The sequence below is a fragment of the Pongo pygmaeus genome, chromosome 13 (assembly GCF_028885625.2).
Source record: "Pongo pygmaeus isolate AG05252 chromosome 13, NHGRI_mPonPyg2-v2.0_pri, whole genome shotgun sequence".
Lineage (NCBI taxonomy): Eukaryota > Metazoa > Chordata > Mammalia > Primates > Hominidae > Pongo > Pongo pygmaeus.
In genome coordinates this window covers 79,888,202-79,907,232 of record NC_072386.2, presented here as the reverse complement: position 1 = coordinate 79,907,232, position 19,031 = coordinate 79,888,202, and the positions used below count along the sequence as shown (strand labels likewise).

The 19,031-nt window shown below is 40.7% G+C and overlaps 1 protein-coding gene across 5 annotated transcripts in view; it reads left to right on the top strand.

The window, feature by feature from the left end:
• Positions 1-19,031, top strand: part of SYK (spleen associated tyrosine kinase) — a 96,860-nt gene that overhangs the window by 66,520 nt on the left and 11,309 nt on the right. For all 5 annotated transcript variants that reach the window (XM_054501454.2, XM_054501453.2, XM_054501450.2 and 2 more), the window contains 4 exons: positions 5,014-5,101; positions 5,481-5,658; positions 8,361-8,570; positions 9,554-9,743. In XM_054501454.2, coding sequence (XP_054357429.1) covers positions 5,014-5,101; positions 5,481-5,658; positions 8,361-8,570; positions 9,554-9,743 — 666 coding nt within the window. The remainder of the gene's footprint in view (positions 1-5,013; positions 5,102-5,480; positions 5,659-8,360; positions 8,571-9,553; positions 9,744-19,031) is intronic.

The following is a 19,031-nucleotide window of genomic DNA, read 5'->3' as shown; positions in this document are numbered from 1 at the left end:
TCTATTTAAGTTTAGAAGAACTTTAAAGTATACATTGAATTTTTTATAGAAATAAGAAACTGGGAATAAGTATTACTAATGATGACACATATATAAAGCCAAAAATATCAACAGATAATTTTTAAAAGATCAAGTTTGTATAGTTTAAACTATAGATTAAAAATATTTTAATTGCTTATCAGAAATATTTTAGAGCTAATATGTATATTTTCAAAAACAAATGGGGAACTTTCCATTATGTAATCAGTCATGAGAAACGAATTGTGAGAATTATGTCAAATGTTCCATCATGTTAGCTAAGAGATAAATAATTTTCTTGAACTTGTTAATTTGCTCAGCGTAAATAGTTGTTTTAATAATTCAGGCACAAAAAATACATGTTAGAACTTGAATTACCTGTAACATCTAGATAGTTAAAGTATGTTTTGATTTGAAGATGATTATGAATCAGATAATTCAAATTTTTCATAAAATTACTAACATGCTGACGCATTTTAAACTTGTCTTTAGAAATTAGTAGTATACTGCCAAGCGCAGTGGCTCATGCCTATAATCCCAGCACTTTGGGAGGCCGAGGCGGGTGGATCACTTGAGGTCAGGAGTTCGAGACTAGCCTGGCCAATATGGTGAAAACTTGTCTCTATTAAAAATACAAAAATTAGCCAGGCGTGGTGGCACACATCTATAATCCCAGCTACTCAGGAGGCTGAAGCAGGAAAATCACTTAAACCTGGGAGGCGGAGATTGCAGAGATCGTGCCACTGCCCTCCAGCCTGGGAGACAGAGCAAGACTGTCTCATAAACAAAAAAAGAAAAGAAAAGAAAAGAAATTAGTAACATACTTATAAAATATAAACAAAATTAACTTAAGAAACAACTAGTAGTCTTTAAATGAATTAAACTCCTCCCAGTATTAGTCCTGGAATTTCTTTCTCTGCTGCTTTAAGCACAGAACCTTATCCTTCTTTTATGGAAAATAGGTGGAAATTAAACAGCAACATCCCTAAAAAGACTTCCAGGGAACTTTTCAGCTTTGCATTTCAAAGGCACATCCCCTAAGAGGATTAAACTGAAATGTGTCCCAGAATTTCCAATTAAAACCCATTTTTTCATGTTTTATTCCAACACATACATTGGTGATTATAATATTTTAAAACTTACATTTAAGTACAGGGCTCAGTGGGAAGAGAAAAAAGAAAGAAACATCCTCAAGTCATACCCTTTTGCTTGGTAATGCCTTAGTAGACCAGACCCTTGAGAAAATGTGTTTTCATATAACTATAAAGGAACAGATTTTAGATCTTCACTGTAAGAGAAGAGTAATTGCAGAGGTCAAGTGTTATTTTCATGGATCTCAGAGCAAAGCTAATAGTAGCCTATTCCCCGGCCAACAGTCTGCCTTTGCCTGTGGGGGTCTACTGAACAAGGGTAATTCCACCAAAAAAAGGAAACCAAACCTAGTTTATTGCAGCCAATATTTCTAAAGCCAACTGGCTCTCTTGTCACTATTATTGTGATGACTAATGACTGTATTGTCATCTGCATTACTGCTGTTGCCTAATTTGAAAATGGCCCAAGAATCTGGGAGTAAAAATTAAGATCTAGTAAATGGATGTTAGGACACTTGGCAATACTCTAGAATCAGGAAACTCTGAATGGGCCTATCACTTCCATAGACCAATAATTTTCCCTCTTTTGTTCACTTTTGGATCACCAGCTTTTAAACATAGGCACTCAAAGAATACTTGTCAAATACATTTTCTATTCGCAGTTAAACCTTACCAATAGGAAATCAGGGATAATAATTCATAACTGGACTTATTATTGCAGAGTGATGTCCTTACCTGAATTTATAAAATTTAAAGAAAAGTCACCAGTTGTTCCTTTGGAAGGTAGAAAGCTAAGGTGGCTAATGCCATCTAGCGGTGGACTGCAGGTTTGAGCCTGTTCTGAGTATTGGCAAAAATGAAGAAAATGAAATGGTCAACATTTCATTTACACCTTGTTGCTCACTGTGCAGAACAGATGACACTTATTGATTGGGACAGAATGGCTCTCTCAAATGCAAACATAAAGAATAAAAGGTTAATATTAATGTAGACCGGAAATATATTTTTTATTAAAATTAAATGTCATTACATTTTTTAAAAATAGTATTTTTACAATTTATCATTATGCCACTGTGCTCATTCTTTACAAACTCCTCAAATTTTTCTTTTTAACTGAGCATTTTCTTTTAGAGGTTGTTTTGGTTATTGTTCTACTAAGCGGCATATTCACCAAGTGCTTTGGGAAAGATGAAGCATGGATTTTGCATCTTCATCTTTATCATAAAGTAACTACTGTTCTTTTAACTGACTCAATAGGAAACCTCCCATTTCTTCCACATTCTTCCAATTGTGGCATCATTCTTTGCTCCAGTCCTGTTAGTCACCAGAAAGAGATAGGGGCAGGGAGCCCAGGGATCTGAGTAGGAAAGAGTTGATGTGGGGTTATTGAAAGACATGAGGGTTCTTTGTGGCTTGGCTGAAAAGGCTCATAATCACATAGTGGTCTGTGTTGGGCAGCATGGAAATGAAGCCCCAAGCTTTCTTGGCTATAAACGTGGAGTTCTAATTTCCGAGGAAGATCTCCCATCTGTTTCCCTATCCATAAGCCAAGATAGACTAGGGGTGAACAACACACTGCTGGTGAGAGTATAAATTATTTGTGCCAAGGGATTTAGATTCTCTGTGTCCATCGCTACTAATTCTTACTCATTCCTGACACCCTAGTATCCCTTTCAGCATATTTTGACAACCCCGTCTCTGTTCTAAAATTCTTCCTTGCAGGATTCATATGTCAGGGAATTGCGTTCTGGTTTAATTGGAACAAGCCATTTGGAAGTCCTCCTGGTCTGGAGAACATTCTGTGAGGGTAGAGAGGCTGCAACCCCAAGATAATGTCCTCAGTGGGAGGGACAGGAGGTCTTATGTCAAGAAGGGGTGATGGTCCCTCCCTCACCAGTGATGGCTAGTCTGAGGACATCCTTTAATTACATGTCTGTTCAAATTTTGTCTTTGAATCTCAGAATGTGCCTGCCTGCAGGGAAAATCAAAGGAGTTGAAATGACAGTAAATATTAACCTTGAAAGAGACTTTAAAAAAAAAAAAACAACAAACTATTTTCAGCCTAGAATTGGTTGCGGGAGAGAACTGGGCAAAAGAGGAGGATGGAAAGCCTAGGGAATCACCCAATTTCTGTCAGGACAGTTTTCCAGAGGCAGGATAATTATATTATAAATCAGAAGTGAAACCACAGCACAGTCCTGTAATCATATGTAAATGTTTAAAAGAAATAGATTGTCATTTGGAATTATTCATTCTTATTTCTCTTCATTAGCATAAAGGCTTGAGAGAGAGCTAATTTTTAAAGCATGTTAGTTTATACTTCACATCTCCTAGTTTTTAGAAGTGATTTTCATTCATTCACCCATCCATTCATTCATGTGTTTGTTCAACACATTTTTATTGAGCGTCCTTGTGGATGTGGTACAGTTCCGAGTGCAGTGAATAAATGTCTCCCCCTCCTTGAACTTATATTCTATTTTTATTCTTGATGTATCATAGTTACTTCTGTTATTCAGTTCAGTAAAAGTGCTGAGATACTCTGTGACAAAACGGATCCCATTGACATCATTTTTACGGATAAGACCAGATGTCATTTAGCCTTGTCAACGGGCTTGGGCCGTGGTGAGCAATGTTTGCCTCTGAAGTGCTCAGCAGACCGTGTGAAAGAAGAAAGTCCGGGTGTTTGGAAACAATGGCTGAGTGGTGGTAGTGGTGCATTGTGACCTCATTATTCTGCTTTTGGTTTCTCGCCTTGTAATATGAATAAGGCACATGAGGATTTAATGTGTGTCATAAGATAAGTGACTGTCACGTTAAGCTTAATGTCTCTGTTTCTTTAACTTTCTCCAACTTCTGGCAGATCTCATTTCTTCGTGGACAGTGTTTGGGCACTGAAAAGGTCAATCGATACATAGAATTGTGACTCAACTCACGCTGAAAAAAAAAAAGCATCTGAATCATGGTTCTTCTGTGAATTAAATTTAGTAGCAAGAATCTTGTTTTAATTTGGAAGAAAGGGTGGGTCAGGAAAACTCAAGATAGAGATTTTCAAAAGGCAAAGTCCTTAGGATAGTGAGTAGATTTTCCCCCCAGTTGTTTCATGATATAAACTGATGTGGATCAAATAAATAATAGGGAAGGTTGCTGTTAACAGGCTGCATAACTTTGTCTCAGCTATGCCTCTATTACCTGCTGTGGGCATTAGGAAGAATTGCCTTCCTTCACCTGCACAAAGAGGAGCCCCCGTCTCACAAGGGTACTGATTTCCAGCATTAGCCATGGCAGCTGGAGCATTGCTGGCCTAGGTGGCAGCAACTGGCCTTCCCTTGGGACCTGTAGTCACTGACCAGTGCCACCCTCTGCCATCCACCCCAATGCTGCTGCATCTCCATCGAAGATAAAGACTTGGGTGGAGACTTGGAAAACATACGTGCATTGGAGTTGGGAAGCAGGTAGGAGCAGCTGATGAGTACTAATTTTCCTCTTTAAATAATGTCCATGTAATATGAAATTGAAGAGCACGAGTTAAAGAAGGAAAATGCTTCCAAGGCGAACATGCAAATCATCAGCGATCTTTGGTAGGTGGGAATAGGATGTGCGAAGGGGTGAGTGGGGAAGCAGCTCTATCCAGGCCAGTAGAGTTGACTCTCACCACACCCTCTGAACACCTCACAGGGTCCCTTGAGTTGTAGCAGCACAAGCTTGCTTTAGCCCTTGCAAGATCCAAATAATTGCCCGAAGAATGAGATCAGCCTTATTTTCTTTCCTGTTTTTCGTAATTCTTTCCTTTGTCTTTCCTGCAAAAGTTAAACTGTGATTATTGGAAAATAAAAATAATTATGCAGATCAACTTAACAGTTGTGTGGATGAAGAAAAACGACCTGTTGTCCTTTATGTACTTTAGCCCTCCCCTGCCCAAGGGAACCGGCAAGAGAGTACTGTGTCGTTCAATCCGTATGAGCCAGAACTTGCATCCTGGGCTGCAGAAAAAGGTGAGACTTGCTTTCATTCAAGGGACATTCACAGACCAAAGCACGTGGTCACTTGTAAGTTTGTAGAGTTGGTTCACGAATCCACACCACGTCGGTGATTGCAATACAGCCACAGCTAGCCATGGAAACACTCACATCTATGGCAGGCAGCAGGCACCACATGCCCATGAGCAGTGGTGGTGCTATTGAATGAAATGGTCTTTCCCACCTCCCTCATCCAGCGACGTTGGAAATGTCCCTGCCGCTCTTCAGAATTTCTCATCCCTTGCAACATTGATGCTACTCTGAGTTCATACTCCCATGAAGATCATGTTCTTGGAAGGATGAATCCTGGTGTGGGGTCCAGCCCCAGGTTGTATGTTTCTTGACTGCATTGCAGGCCCCCAGAGAGAAGCCCTACCCATGGACACAGAGGTGTACGAGAGCCCCTACGCAGACCCCGAGGAGATCAGGCCCAAGGAGGTTTATCTGGACCGAAATCTGCTGACGCTGGAAGACAAAGAACTGGGCTCTGGTAATTTTGGAACTGTGAAAAAGGGCTACTACCAAATGAAAAAGTAAGTTGCTATGCTCCACCAGTCTCACCCTCACATGAGCTCAGGTTCTAGACACGACTGAGAATAACAAAATGTAACCTGGCATGACTAAACCCTTTTTTTATTAATGCAACCATTCTTGTTAATTTCTGGTACTATTATAATGAAAGCGTCCATTACCTTTAATGGCAAAAACTGCAATTACTTTTGCACCAACCTAATAGTACATGCACCTTATGGAAAATTAGGAAATAGAAACAAGCAGAAACATAAGAAAATAAAAATATCAAATTGGCATGGTGGCTCATGCCTGTAATCTTAGCAATTTGGGAGGCTGGGGTAAGAGGATTGTTTGAGGCCTGGAGCTTGAGACAGCCTGGGCAACATAGCAAGACCCTGTCTCTACAAAAAAAAAAAAAAAAAAAAAACATAAAAAATTAGCCAGGCATAGTAGTGCACACCTATAGTTCCAGCTGCTCAAGAGGCCAAGAAGTCAAGGCTGCAGTGAGCCATGATTGCACCACTGCACTCTAGCCTGGGTAACAAAGCAAGGCCCTGTTTCAAAAAATAAAACAAAAAAAAGAAAAGAAAAGAAGAACATCATATTTGTACAATACCATCCCAACACTACTACTGTTAACTAAACATTACTACTGTTAACTTAATCTTATTGTATATATTTTTAGATCTTTATTTGTACACACACATATTATTTAATTAAAATAAAATCATTCCATTATAACAATACAGTTTTTACATTTATTTTCTTTAATTTCATAGTTATGTCTCATTTTTCTTACATGAAAATTATTGATTCCAAATATGATTAGTATAATTATTTATTGGATTTATCCTATGATTTCAAATAACAATACATATTATACAACAGTTAAAATTGCTAAATTTCGAAAATATCTTTGTATTTCTTTTGGTCTTTAGAAGGTAGCCAACATAGAATGTACAAGTAAAACTACTGGTTTCTAAAGTCCTTTGAAATACACCCTCTGTTTGAATTGGTATGATACTAATATGAATGTGGTTAGATTTAGTAGCTTCATGGTATTTCAAATGTAAGGGATTTTTGTAAGAATTTCGTGAGTAGGTAATTTATATGATTCAAGGGTTAAAAATAGAGACAAAAATATACACAGACATGCATGCTTTCCGGCCGGGTGCCGTGGCTCACGCCTATAATCCCAGCACTTTGGGAGGCCAAGGTAGGTGCATCACCTGAGGTCTGGAGTTCAAGACCAGCCTGGCCAACATGGTAAAACCTCATCTCCACTAAAAATACAAAAAATTAGCTGGGTATGGTGGCACACACCTGTAGTCCCAACTACTGAGGAGGCTGAGGCAGGAGAATCACTTGAACCTGGGAGGAAGAGGTTGCAGTGAGCCAAGATCACACCATTGCACTCCAGCCTGGGCAACAAGAGTGAAACTCTGTCTCAAAAAAAAGAAAAGAAAGAAAAAAGAAATGCTTGCTTTCCAACCTGTCCCTTCGATTTGTTTTTGTGCATGTGTGTGTGTGAGTAAATTAGATACACATACATGTATGTATACACACACAAACATACACACATATGTATACATTCACAAGTATATACATGCCCACATATATACACACACAATCAAAATTGGTTGTGATACTTATTTTAAAATATATGTTTGTATATCACAGTCACTTTGTACAATGAGTAAAAATGTTTCTGTATTAATCATAAGCTTTTTCAGATTATGAAAGGTTGTGATCTTTATTCTGTGCTTAAATTTGTGAATTAACATAGACATGACTGTGGACATAATTTCAACTAGAGAGTTTGGGGAGAGGAGAGGCTCCCTCGGTCAATTGGGGGCAAAATGATGTCTTTACAATACTGAGTCTTTCAGTCTATAAACACAGCCCATCTCTCCATTTACTAGGTCTTCTTCAGCCTCTCTCAGGAGAGTTGTTTACCTTTTCAATGTATTACATTGAAATGTATGCTTTTAAATTCTGCACCTAGAAATTCACTTTCAATGTTTATGAAAGGCATTTTATATTCACATTCATTACACGTAATCTGAGATGGTGAATCCCAAGATGTTACAGGAATTCGTGCATGTCATCGTTGGTGAAGTTTATTTACAAGTTATTTAAATATTTTACAGTTTAGGGTTTTTGCTTGGTTGGGACATTCTTCAGTACTGTTCTTCACCATTCTTTTTATTTTATTTTATTTTTTAGAAACAGGGTTTCACTGTGTTACCCAGGCTGGAGTGAAGTGGCAAGAAGCTCACAGCAGCCTTGAATTCCTGAGTCCAAGTGATTCTCCCACCTCAGCCTCCCAAGCAGCTGGGAATACAGGCTTGCACTGTCATGCCTGGGTGATTTTTTTTAGAGATGGGGTCTCACTATGTTGCCCAGGCTGACCTTGAACTTCTGGCCTCAAGCAATCCTCCCCTTTCAACTTCCCAAAGTGTTGGGATTATCAGCATGAGCCACCATGCCCAGCCCCCACCATTCTTTTTTAGTAATGGAGTATTACTCTCATTGTCTATAAAATAAGGGAATATAGGTTGGAAGGCCAGCCATCATTACAGGCTTCTGAAGACACACTGCCACTCTGTGGCAGGTATTTCCATGGGACTGCTTCCACAGGGGGATTATGCTTCACAGGATAAGATTATCCAGAAGTGAGGCATTTTGGAAAGTTTCTTGTGTGTTATGATTTCTCTTGCAGAGTTGTGAAAACCGTGGCTGTGAAAATACTGAAAAACGAGGCCAATGACCCCGCTCTTAAAAATGAGTTATTAGCAGAAGCAAATGTCATGCAGCAGCTGGACAACCCGTACATCGTGCGCATGATCGGGATATGCGAGGCCGAGTCCTGGATGCTGGTTATGGAGATGGCAGAACTTGGTCCCCTCAATAAGTATTTGCAGCAGAACAGGTATTGTCAGGTGCCCCCACACAACTGGAAGCTATCCCCTAAGGGACAGGGCCCACCTCTGGATGGGCCGAGCAGCCTGATTTCCTTGGGAAGCCTTCGCACCCTCCTGTGCCTTCCCTTATTGGTCCATACTCAGGGACCTTGACAGAGGGACAGAGGGAGACAGTCTTTGGGTTCAGCTCTGTTAGTTCTAGTTGTTCAGAGAAGAACTCATTTGACAGTTTTGTCTTTCTTTTCTTCCTGTACTCATTCAGTCTTGGCCTAATGCTAGACTCAGCCTCAGAATATCTTGACATGGAATCTCCTTTCTCAATGGGAAGAACACTTTCTTTTGAAAGAAACATTTAAAATAAGTGCTTTTCTAAGAGGTGACAGTTAGGTCTTATCTGTTTGGCTGACCTTATGTTCTCATGAGTAATGACTTCTGAAAATACCAATCGCTGCTAATTGATTACATCCATCAAGGGAGTAATCGTGTTCTTCTCATCTAAAGCTGTTGTTGAGATGAGGAAACTCACTTGGAGTAAGACAGAATGATGGCCACCAAGGAGCTTGCCTCATTTGCTATGCTACGTTTGTACTTAGATTGTCTCTTTAGTCTCCATGGAAGGGAGGTGTTCTTACCCTTACTTTGTAGGTGAGAAACTGAGACTCAGGGTTAGTTCTGTGACTTGTGTGATACTGGAACAAGGATTTGAGGTGGTGCCTGGCTGTCTGTGAGCCAGGCCTGACTACTCTGTTATACTGCTTTTCTTGCAATTCCAAGCATGCCAGGAAACTCAATCCCATTGAACACCAGGAGAATATGGCATTAAGTCCTGAAGAGCTATATGCTAACAAAGTTATTTGTCACCACTCGTGAGTTTTGTTGTTTAAGAAGAGGGAAGGAGTAGATTCACCCACTGCCTGCATGAGGAGCATGGTTGTTTGTTGTGAAATGGGTCACTGTCTGTTATAGCTGATGAGATCATTATGACTTTCAGACATGTCAAGGATAAGAACATCATAGAACTGGTTCATCAGGTTTCCATGGGCATGAAATATTTGGAGGAGAGCAATTTTGTGCACAGAGATCTGGCTGCAAGAAATGTGTTGCTAGTTACTCAACATTACGCCAAGATCAGTGATTTTGGACTTTCCAAAGCACTGCGTGCTGATGAAAACTACTACAAGGTAAGTACAATTTAGCTAATATTCAGAGCAGCAGGTGGTAAAAAATACAAGATAAATGTACGTTTTCTTTATTTTATTATTGGTATGGTTTCAAAAAGCAATTTTGCTACTTAACTATGTAAGAAATGTTCTTATAATCTTTGATTTTACTGTTTAAAAAATAAAAATAATATATCACACCTTGAGATTTACTCAAAGTAGTATATTCTAAATTATGTTTCATGTAATGATCAGGAATCGAGGTATTAAGTGATGATTCGTTTTGAAAAAAGAAGAATGGGATTCCTTCATTAAGTTAATTTGAAAAGTTTGGATTGGACAGCTTGATTCTTGCAGGATTTCCCCGAAGCCCTTTTCATACTATTCAACATTACAAATCTCAGTAGAGGGTTTACTGCACTGCATTTCTCAAAACAGGTTCATCCATGGCATCCTTTTCTGATAGGACATTTCATAACATGTGGTGGAACACTGTTCCACAGCATGGAGCTATTGGAGCTTGGAGCTCCAGCACAGCAGCTTGGAGCTCCAATATTGCAGCTTGGAGCTATTCCAAAATAACTTTCTAATGAACACCTACCTATACATGTAAAATTTAGGAAGTGAAGATTTGTCAAATAAACTCGTCATCTGTGTATGTCAACTACATATGTAAAAATTGTTCTATTGGCTTAACTGGTATCCAGAGGAGTTGAAGTGTCAAAAAATAAATGCAGTGCTGGAAAGAAGAGATCTAGATAGTTAAGTTACTGAAGCTAAAAGAAAAATGCCCCTTGGTTTGGTGAGGCAGAGATTATCAAGAATTAAGGGTGGACTTGCAGCAAAACATAAAGTAGAAACTAGTTCTGGGTGCAGGTTTGGACTTTCTAAAAAATAATTTCACAGTGACCAATCCCCTTGCTAATATGACTTGACCCCTCTCTGAACCCTCAAATGAACCAATAACAACTAAAAGAAGAAAAGATAAGAAAGCTCTATCTTCATATTAACTCATCTGTGGTGTATACCTAGGGTCTATGTTAACCAACTGGAAAATGTGATGGCACCAATCCCACTGAGTCAAAGAGGGTGCCGAAGGCAGGTTAACAACCCTGCTAGTCTCTGGTGAAGTCCACATGCTCAGAAATAGATGGCAGACCTTGAAAATCTACCTAGTGGGTGGCAGATAGGATCCTGTGTTTCATGCCCTGCAGTGGTCAGAGACCCCACCCTGAGTGACAGTACCCACCCACTCACCTTTCCCTAAGAGGCAGTCCATGGACCGCTAGGTGATGCGGAATGGTGGACCTCAGCCAGCAAAGGGACTGCATGAAGGGTGAGCCACAAGAGCCAAGCTCCCAGGCAGGCAGGCAGACTCCACCATCTTGAGCACAAAGACCAGGCGAGAGTACAGCAGGGGTCAGGCTGGCCCTCCTCACCCCATTCTTCATACAGTAGCTTCCCAGAAGGAAGCCCCTTCAGAGGTGAACCACTGTGAGAAGGGCATCAGCATGGGCCTGGATAGAAACAGCAGGGAAACGGAGAAAGGAAGACAGCAGCCTAGGATGACCAGCACGGGACATGCTGGAGAAAGAAGCCTGTTGTAATGCTGGATGTACCTCATCATGATCATTAGAGAAAAGAAGACAGCCTGTCTGAAACAAGGACACAGAGGAGATAGAGAAAATGAAACATGAATGCTGGGCACCTTATCCACTGCTGTATAACAAATCACCCCAAACTTAGTGCCAAAAACACCACCAGGTGTTGGTTTCCTTGCCATCCTGCTGTGCGGGCAGGGCCGGGTAGGCAGGGTTCAGTGCGTCTGCTCACACAGGGGATTGTACAGTGGCCCGAGGGACAGGAGGACCGTTTCCACTCTGCTCACTCACACTACTCAGCCACTGAGCAGCTGGTTAGACTCAGCCCATGCTGGAGACCTCTGCGGGGCTGTCAGCCAGCTCACCTGCACATGGCCTCTCCTTGGGGCCCTTGGGCTTCCTCACAGCATGGCAGCTGCAGGCTGAGAGCAGTTACCCAAGAGGCAGGAAGTGGGGGCTGCCAGGCCTATAAAGCCAGGCCCAGAAACTGCCTCAGGGTCACTTCCACCTGATCCTATTGGTCAGAGCAGCCAAGGCCACCAGCTTCAAATGGGATAGATAGAACCACCCTTGCGAGGAGAAGTGTCAAAGAGTCAAAGAACATGAGGCCAATTCTAAAATTGCTGTAGATATTAAACAGCATACCATTAAAAAGTAAACTAAACTAAAAAGTAAACCAAAGATTGTCTTTGGACAATCAATGAAGAAAAAAGCCACTAGGGAAATAAAAGCCATGTTGGAAGCAGCAAAAAGAGACAAAATTACTGAAAAGACAGGATAGTGGAGGATTTCTGTATGAAAACAAAGCAAAGTGAAATGGAAAAGAATAAAAAGTGGGCCGGGCGTGGTGGCTCATGCCTGTAATCCTAGCACTTTGAGAGGCCGAGGTGGGTGGATTACCTGAGGTCAGGAGTTCGAGACCAGCCTGGCCAACATGGTGAAATCCCGTCTCTACTAAAAATACAAAAATTAGCCAGGCATGGTGGCAGGCACCTGTAATCCCAGCTACTCTGGTGGCTGAGGCAGGAGAATTGCTTGAGCCCGGGCGGGAGGTGGAGGTTGCAGTGAGCTGAGATCGTGCCACTGCACTCTAGCCTGGCCAACAGAGCAAGACTCTGTCTCAAAAAAAAAAAAAAAAAAAGAATAAAAAGTGAAACAAGATCAAAGAAAAGTGCTAGCTGTGGAAGCAAATGAACTCTGGCACTTGGGAAACCATGCGTGGCAGTGTAGATTTGTGCAGCATCACGACTGAAAAACACAAGTGCTCTTTGATCCAGCAGCTCCTTCAGAGAGCAAACACACACATCTGGTAATGTGCACTCTAGCACGGGCTGCCACGGCAAAAATCTGGAAACTGCCTGATGACTGCTCCGCAGGGTTTGGTCCAATCAGTCATAGCAGATTCACAGGAAGCTCACAATGCAACCCTTTTAAAAGTGACTTATTTGCATGCGCTGACCTAGAAATATGTCTACTATACATGGTTAGGTAGAAAAATTAAAAAGTACAGTGCAAAAAGAATATGGCCCTAGTTTTATGACCAGAAAAAAGTATACACTACCTATTTATGCATGTATCTAGGTTATTCTTAAGACAGCCTAACTTTCATTGCATTTAAGATTAGTCAAAGGTTTACTTTCTTCATCAGTTCAAAATTCAGAAGAAACCTGAAATAACACACATGGCTGTATTGTTCATGACTTGTAAGATCAAAATTTTAAAATAGCACAGAAGGTGATGGAAACAGAAGTATAATCAGTTGTATCATTTGGAAGAGAAGTGCCAGGGCACCTTATGGTCTCCAGACTGATGTCCCGAATGTCTCCTTGTGATCCACTGTAGTGTCATGAAATCAGTTTTCACTGAAATCATGTCCCCCTCTCCACCCCAATGAGACCTCACACAGGTGACATCAGAGAAGATAACCAGACTCCGCTGTGTGCCCCCTGAATCTCAAACCCAGAGACAGGGTTTTGCTGTGCAGTTTTGACCTCCGTACTGTCACTTGCTTTTTAAAATTAGGAAATTAGAAAACTCAGATCATTTTTTTAATGATGCTAGCAAATAGTGCATGCTAAAATAATTGACCTGGGTGGAGAGCTGATCAAAGTGGATGACTAAATGCAACTAGTATATGCTCCTCCATGGAGAGGGACCAAAATAACAAGTACATATTCATACTTCCAATAGATGGTCTAAGAGAGAACACAGATGCAACCAAGGAGCGACAGGAAGCACCAAAAGCAAAGCACAGGGAAACAAGGCAGCCTGCTTGGCCAGGAATGACTGGGAGCTGGGAGAAGCTTCCAGATGTGGGGAAAGCATAAGTGAGAGATCCCCAGGGCTCCACATTCCAGCCAAGGACTTCTACAATCCTAGCAACAGAAGAACCCCTCGACCCACGTGGGCCTTAAGACTAACATAGGGAGCTGCCTAGGGATCACACAGAAGCATTGCTCCATAGAGGGAACTCACGCTGAGTCCCACAGGCTTCCAACCTCTGAGTAGCTGCAGCTTGGTGCCATACTGAGAACCAAGCCCCCAAAGGACTGTAACTTGCCCTGGGACTATTGCTGATGCTGCCACCACCAGGCCAAGGACAAAGGAGAGAATGGACGACTTCACACACCCCAGGGACAGATCCCCCTGCTGCTGCAGCCTGCTGTGGGACTGAGATACAAGCAAATCACACCCACTATAGCTGCCTGCCTACACTACTCCCCCTGAGAATGACCCCAGCCTCCCCAGGAGCAGGCCCATAGCCAGCACCATTCTGAGAGCCAAGCCTCCAAAGTTCTGTATCCTTCCTTGGGCCAGGACTAATGCTGCCACTGCCGGGCCACACAGGGAGAAGGGAGGCCAGGCACTTTCACATACCACAAAAGCAAATCCCACCACCACTGCTGAGGGCTGCTGTGGGACCAAGGCTCAAGGAGACTGCATATCCCACAGCTACCTGCCTACTCTGCACCTATTGAGAGTGGCCCTACCCATTCTGGTGGCAAGCCTTCAGGGCAGCCACTGCTGGCAACCTAGAGACCACCCCTCCCTGCGTAACACAGCCAGCACCTGAATGCACTACCAGGGAGCCTGAGCACAAGTCCATTGTCCTAGTCACATGCCCCAATACTTGAGCATGACATCCTGTTGCAGCTACTGCCAACACCAACATGGACCACTTGGGTTCCAGTGAGTTGCCCTACCACCATTACTGCCATCACCCACATCACACCCACTCCCCAGGAACCCAAGAACCTGCCCACATGCCCAGCCACTGCAGCTTCCACACAATCTACCTGAAAGCCCAAGGGTCAGCCTGCCTGGACCTACTAACACCAGTGCTAGTGTATACCGCCCTAGGGCCCAAGGACAGGCATACTCAGCTCACTGCTGTCACCACTGGGGTCTGAAGACTGGCCCATCTAGCATCCTATTCACAGTACACCTTCACAACAGCCTCCACTAATAACCATGCCCCAAGGCACTGAGAAAATCACAGATGTCACTGAGGCTGTTTATGGCCAAAGAAATTATACATAGATTAAATACTGCATTCACCCCAAATCAAACCCAAAGTGCCCTACATATATATATATATATATATATATATATATATATATATATACCCAACAACATAAATACATCTTCAGGAAAAAGACCTCCTCTACAAAAGCGATTTCAAAAAATTGGAAGAAATGACTGTTATACCACATGGGCAGATATCAATGTAAGAACACAGGAAACGTGAAAAAGCAAGGAAATATGATACCTCCAAAGGAACACATAATTCTCCAGCAAAAAAATCCCAATCAAAAAGAAATTCACAAAAACCCAGATGAACAATTCAAAATATTGATTTTAAAGAAGCTAAGTAAGATATAAGAGAATTCTGAAAAACAATAGAGAGAATTCACAAAAACAGTTCAGGATATGAATGAGAAATTTATCAAAGAAATAGATATTTTTAAAAGAACCAAACAGAAATTCTGGAACTAAAGTTTCATTGAATGCAATAAAAAATACATCCCAAACTTCACCAATAGACTAGGTCAGGCAAAAGAAAGAATTTCAGAACTTGAAGACAGGTCTTTTGAAACAATCTATTCAGACAAAAATAAAGAGAAAAGAATAAAAAAGAGTGAGCAAACCCTTCATGATATATGGGGCAGTGTAAAGCAACTGAATATTCAAATCATCAGTGTCCCCAAGGGTGAAGAGAGAATGAAAGATTAGAAATCCTATTTAATGAAATATTATATCAAAACTTCCCAAATATAACAACAAACCTAGACATCCAGATACAGGAGGCCCAAAGGTCCCCAAACAGATACAATGCAAAATCATCTTCTCCACAGCACGTTATAATCAAACCACTTAAAGTCAAAGCAAAAGCAAATATACTAAAAACAGCAAAAGAAAAGCTTCTAATTACGCATAAAGGAACCACCATTAGACTAACAGTGGATTTCTCAGCAGACACCTCACAGGCCAGGAGAGAAGCGGATGACATTTTCAAAGTGCTGAAAGAAAAATACTGCCACCCAAGGAGACTATGTCCAGCAAAACTATCCTTCATAAATAAAAGAAAAATAAAGCCTTTCCCAGATAGGCAAACACTGAGGGAATTCATCACCACTAGACTGATCCTAGAAGAAATAGTCAAAGGAGTCTTAAACGTGGAAGTAAAAGGACAATATTTACCATCATAAAAACACACAAAAGTATAAAACTCACTGGTAAACCAAACATACAAATAATCCTGGTAAATAGTGGGCTAAGAACATAGATAGACATTTCTCAAAAGAAGGTATACAAATGGCCACCAGGTATATGAAAAAATGCTCAATATCACCAAACAGCAGGGAAATGCAAATTACAAACACAATGAGATACCATCTTACCGCAGCTAGAAAGGCTGTTATTAAAAATATTTTGTTTAAAAAAATGCTTTGCAGATGCAGGAAAAAAGGGAACTTTTATACACTGTTTGTGGGAATGTAAATTAGTATAGTCACTATGGAATTTTTAAAAAAAATGCTGGCAAAGATGCAGGAAAAAAGGGAACTCTTATACACTGTTTGTGGGAATGTAAATTAGTATAGTCACTATGGAAAATAGTAGAGAGACTTCTCAAAACAAAAACAGCCCGGGCACGGTGGCTCACACCTGTAATCCCAGCACTTTGGGAGGCCGAGGCAGGTGGATCACAAGGTCAGGAGATCGAGACCATCCTGACTAACACGGTGAAACCCTGTCTCTACTTAAAATATAAAAAATTGGCCAGGCATGGTGGCAGGTGCCTCTAATCCCAGCTACCTGGGAGGCTGAGGCAGAAGAATGGCATGAACCCAGGAGGCAGAGCTTGCAGTGAGCCAAAATCGCACTACTGCACACTCCAGCCTGGACAATAGAGCAAGACTCCGTCTCAAAAAAAAAAAAGAAAAAAAAAAATAACCACATGTAGAAAAAAAAACTAACTACACATAGAATTACCATATGATCCAGCAATTCTACTATTGGGTATTTATCCAAAGGCAAATAAACTTGTATCAAAGGGACACATACACTCATGTGCTTATCATAGAACTATTCACAATAGCAAAGATGTGGAATCAACCTAAGTGTCCATGGATGGATGAATGGGTAAAGAAAATGTGGTGTATATATATATACACACACATATATATGTATACACAATGTATACATGTATATGTATATATGTGTATATATATGTATATGTATATGTATATATGTGTGTATATATATATATACACAATGGAATACTATTTGGCCTAAAAAAGAATGAAATTATGTCATTTACTGCAACATGGATGGAACTGGAGGTCATTATGTTAGATGGCATAAGCCAGGTACAGAAAGACAGATGCCACATGTTGTCACTCATGTGTGGAAGCTAAAAAAAAAAAGAGAGAGAGATTTCATGGAGATAGGGAATAGAATGATAGATACCAGAGGCCAGGAAGGGTGTATGAATGGGAGTGGAGATGAAAGAGGTTGGTTAATGGGTACAAACATGCAATTAGACAGAACAAATGAACTCCAATATTTGATAGCAGAGTGGGGTGACTATAGTTAGCAACATTATATTGTATATTTCAAAGTTGCTAGAAGAGAGGGCTTGAAATGCTCCCAACACATAGAAATGGTAAGTACTCAAGGTGATGGATGCCCCAAATACCCTGACTTGATCATTACACATGCCATGCATGTAACAAATACATGTACCCCATAATATGTAAAATATTTTGTATCAATTAAAAAAATTTAAAAAAGAAATAATTGGCATTGGCTTAAAACTATGGACATATGCACAGTAGTACTTGAATATACTTATGAACAGCCCAGTATTTCTTGGAGCATAACCATGAAGTAATATTCAGGCTTGACTTCTACATGCCCCTACATTGCCATCTACATGCCCCATGAAGCTGTGTGTGGCCAAAAGAAAAGATGAGAGGAAAAAACTAAAAGATGCAAGCATTTTAGCCTGAATCTTAAAATATATATATTTAAATTTTTTAAAACAATTTTAAAGCTTTTAAGATTTAATAGTATCTTTAAAATTCAGACTAAACACACAGACACACATACATACACACATAGTATTTTGTGGGTCAGGATTTTATTCTTTGTTAAAGTTGTGATAAAATACATGCAACATGAAATTTACCAGCTTAATCATTTTTTGTGTGTACAGTTTAGCAGTGCTAAGTACGTTCATGTTGTTTTACAGCCAATATCCAGAACTCTTTTCATCTTGTAAAACTGAAACTCTATCCCCATCAAACACTGACTCCCCATTCTCCCCTCCCTACTAGTCCCTGGCAACCAGCATTGTACTTTCTGTCTGTATGAGTTTAACTACTCTTGGTACCTCACCAGAAGCATACAGTATTTGTCCTTTGGTGACTGGCTTATTTTGTTACCAGTGGAGAGTGTCCAGCTTCTTGGCATCTTGAACAAAGAATTGGACAAAACGCACAAACACAGTAAGGAAACAATGAAACCACAAAAGCAGAGATTTATTAAAAACAAAAGTACACTCCACAGGGTGGGAGCGGGCCTGAGCATAGGGGTTCTAGAGCTCAGTTACAGAGTTTTCTGGGGTTTAAATACCCTCTAGAGGTGTTCACTGGTTACTTGGGGTACACCCTACGTAAATGAAGAGGCTGAAGTGTTACAAAGTTATTTACTTGGTGTACACCCTATGTAAATGAAGAGGATGAAGTAACGTTACAAAGTCATTTACTGAGTGTACACCCTGTGTAAATGAAGAGGATATTTCCTGTCATAGTTGAAGTGTTCCCATTTGATTTAGTTCTAGGAAGTCCTTAGGTTCCCTGCCTCCAGGCCCTATTCTCCTGTCTCAATTTCACTCAGCATAATGTCCTCCAGGCTCATGCATATTGTAGTGAATTCCCTTCCTTTTGAAGACTGAATGCTATTCCGTCCTCTATACAGAGGGTGTTTTGTTTATCCACTCATCTGCTGAAGGACACTTGGGTTGCTTTCATGTTTTAGCTATTGGGAATAATGCTGCTATGAACATGAATGTGAACAATTTTATGCTTTTCTTTCTTTTCTTTTCTTTTTTTTTTTTTTTTGAGATGGAGTCTCTCGTTGTGTCACCCAGGCTGCAGTGCAGTGGTGTGATCTCAGATCACTGCAACCTCCGCCTTCTGGGTTC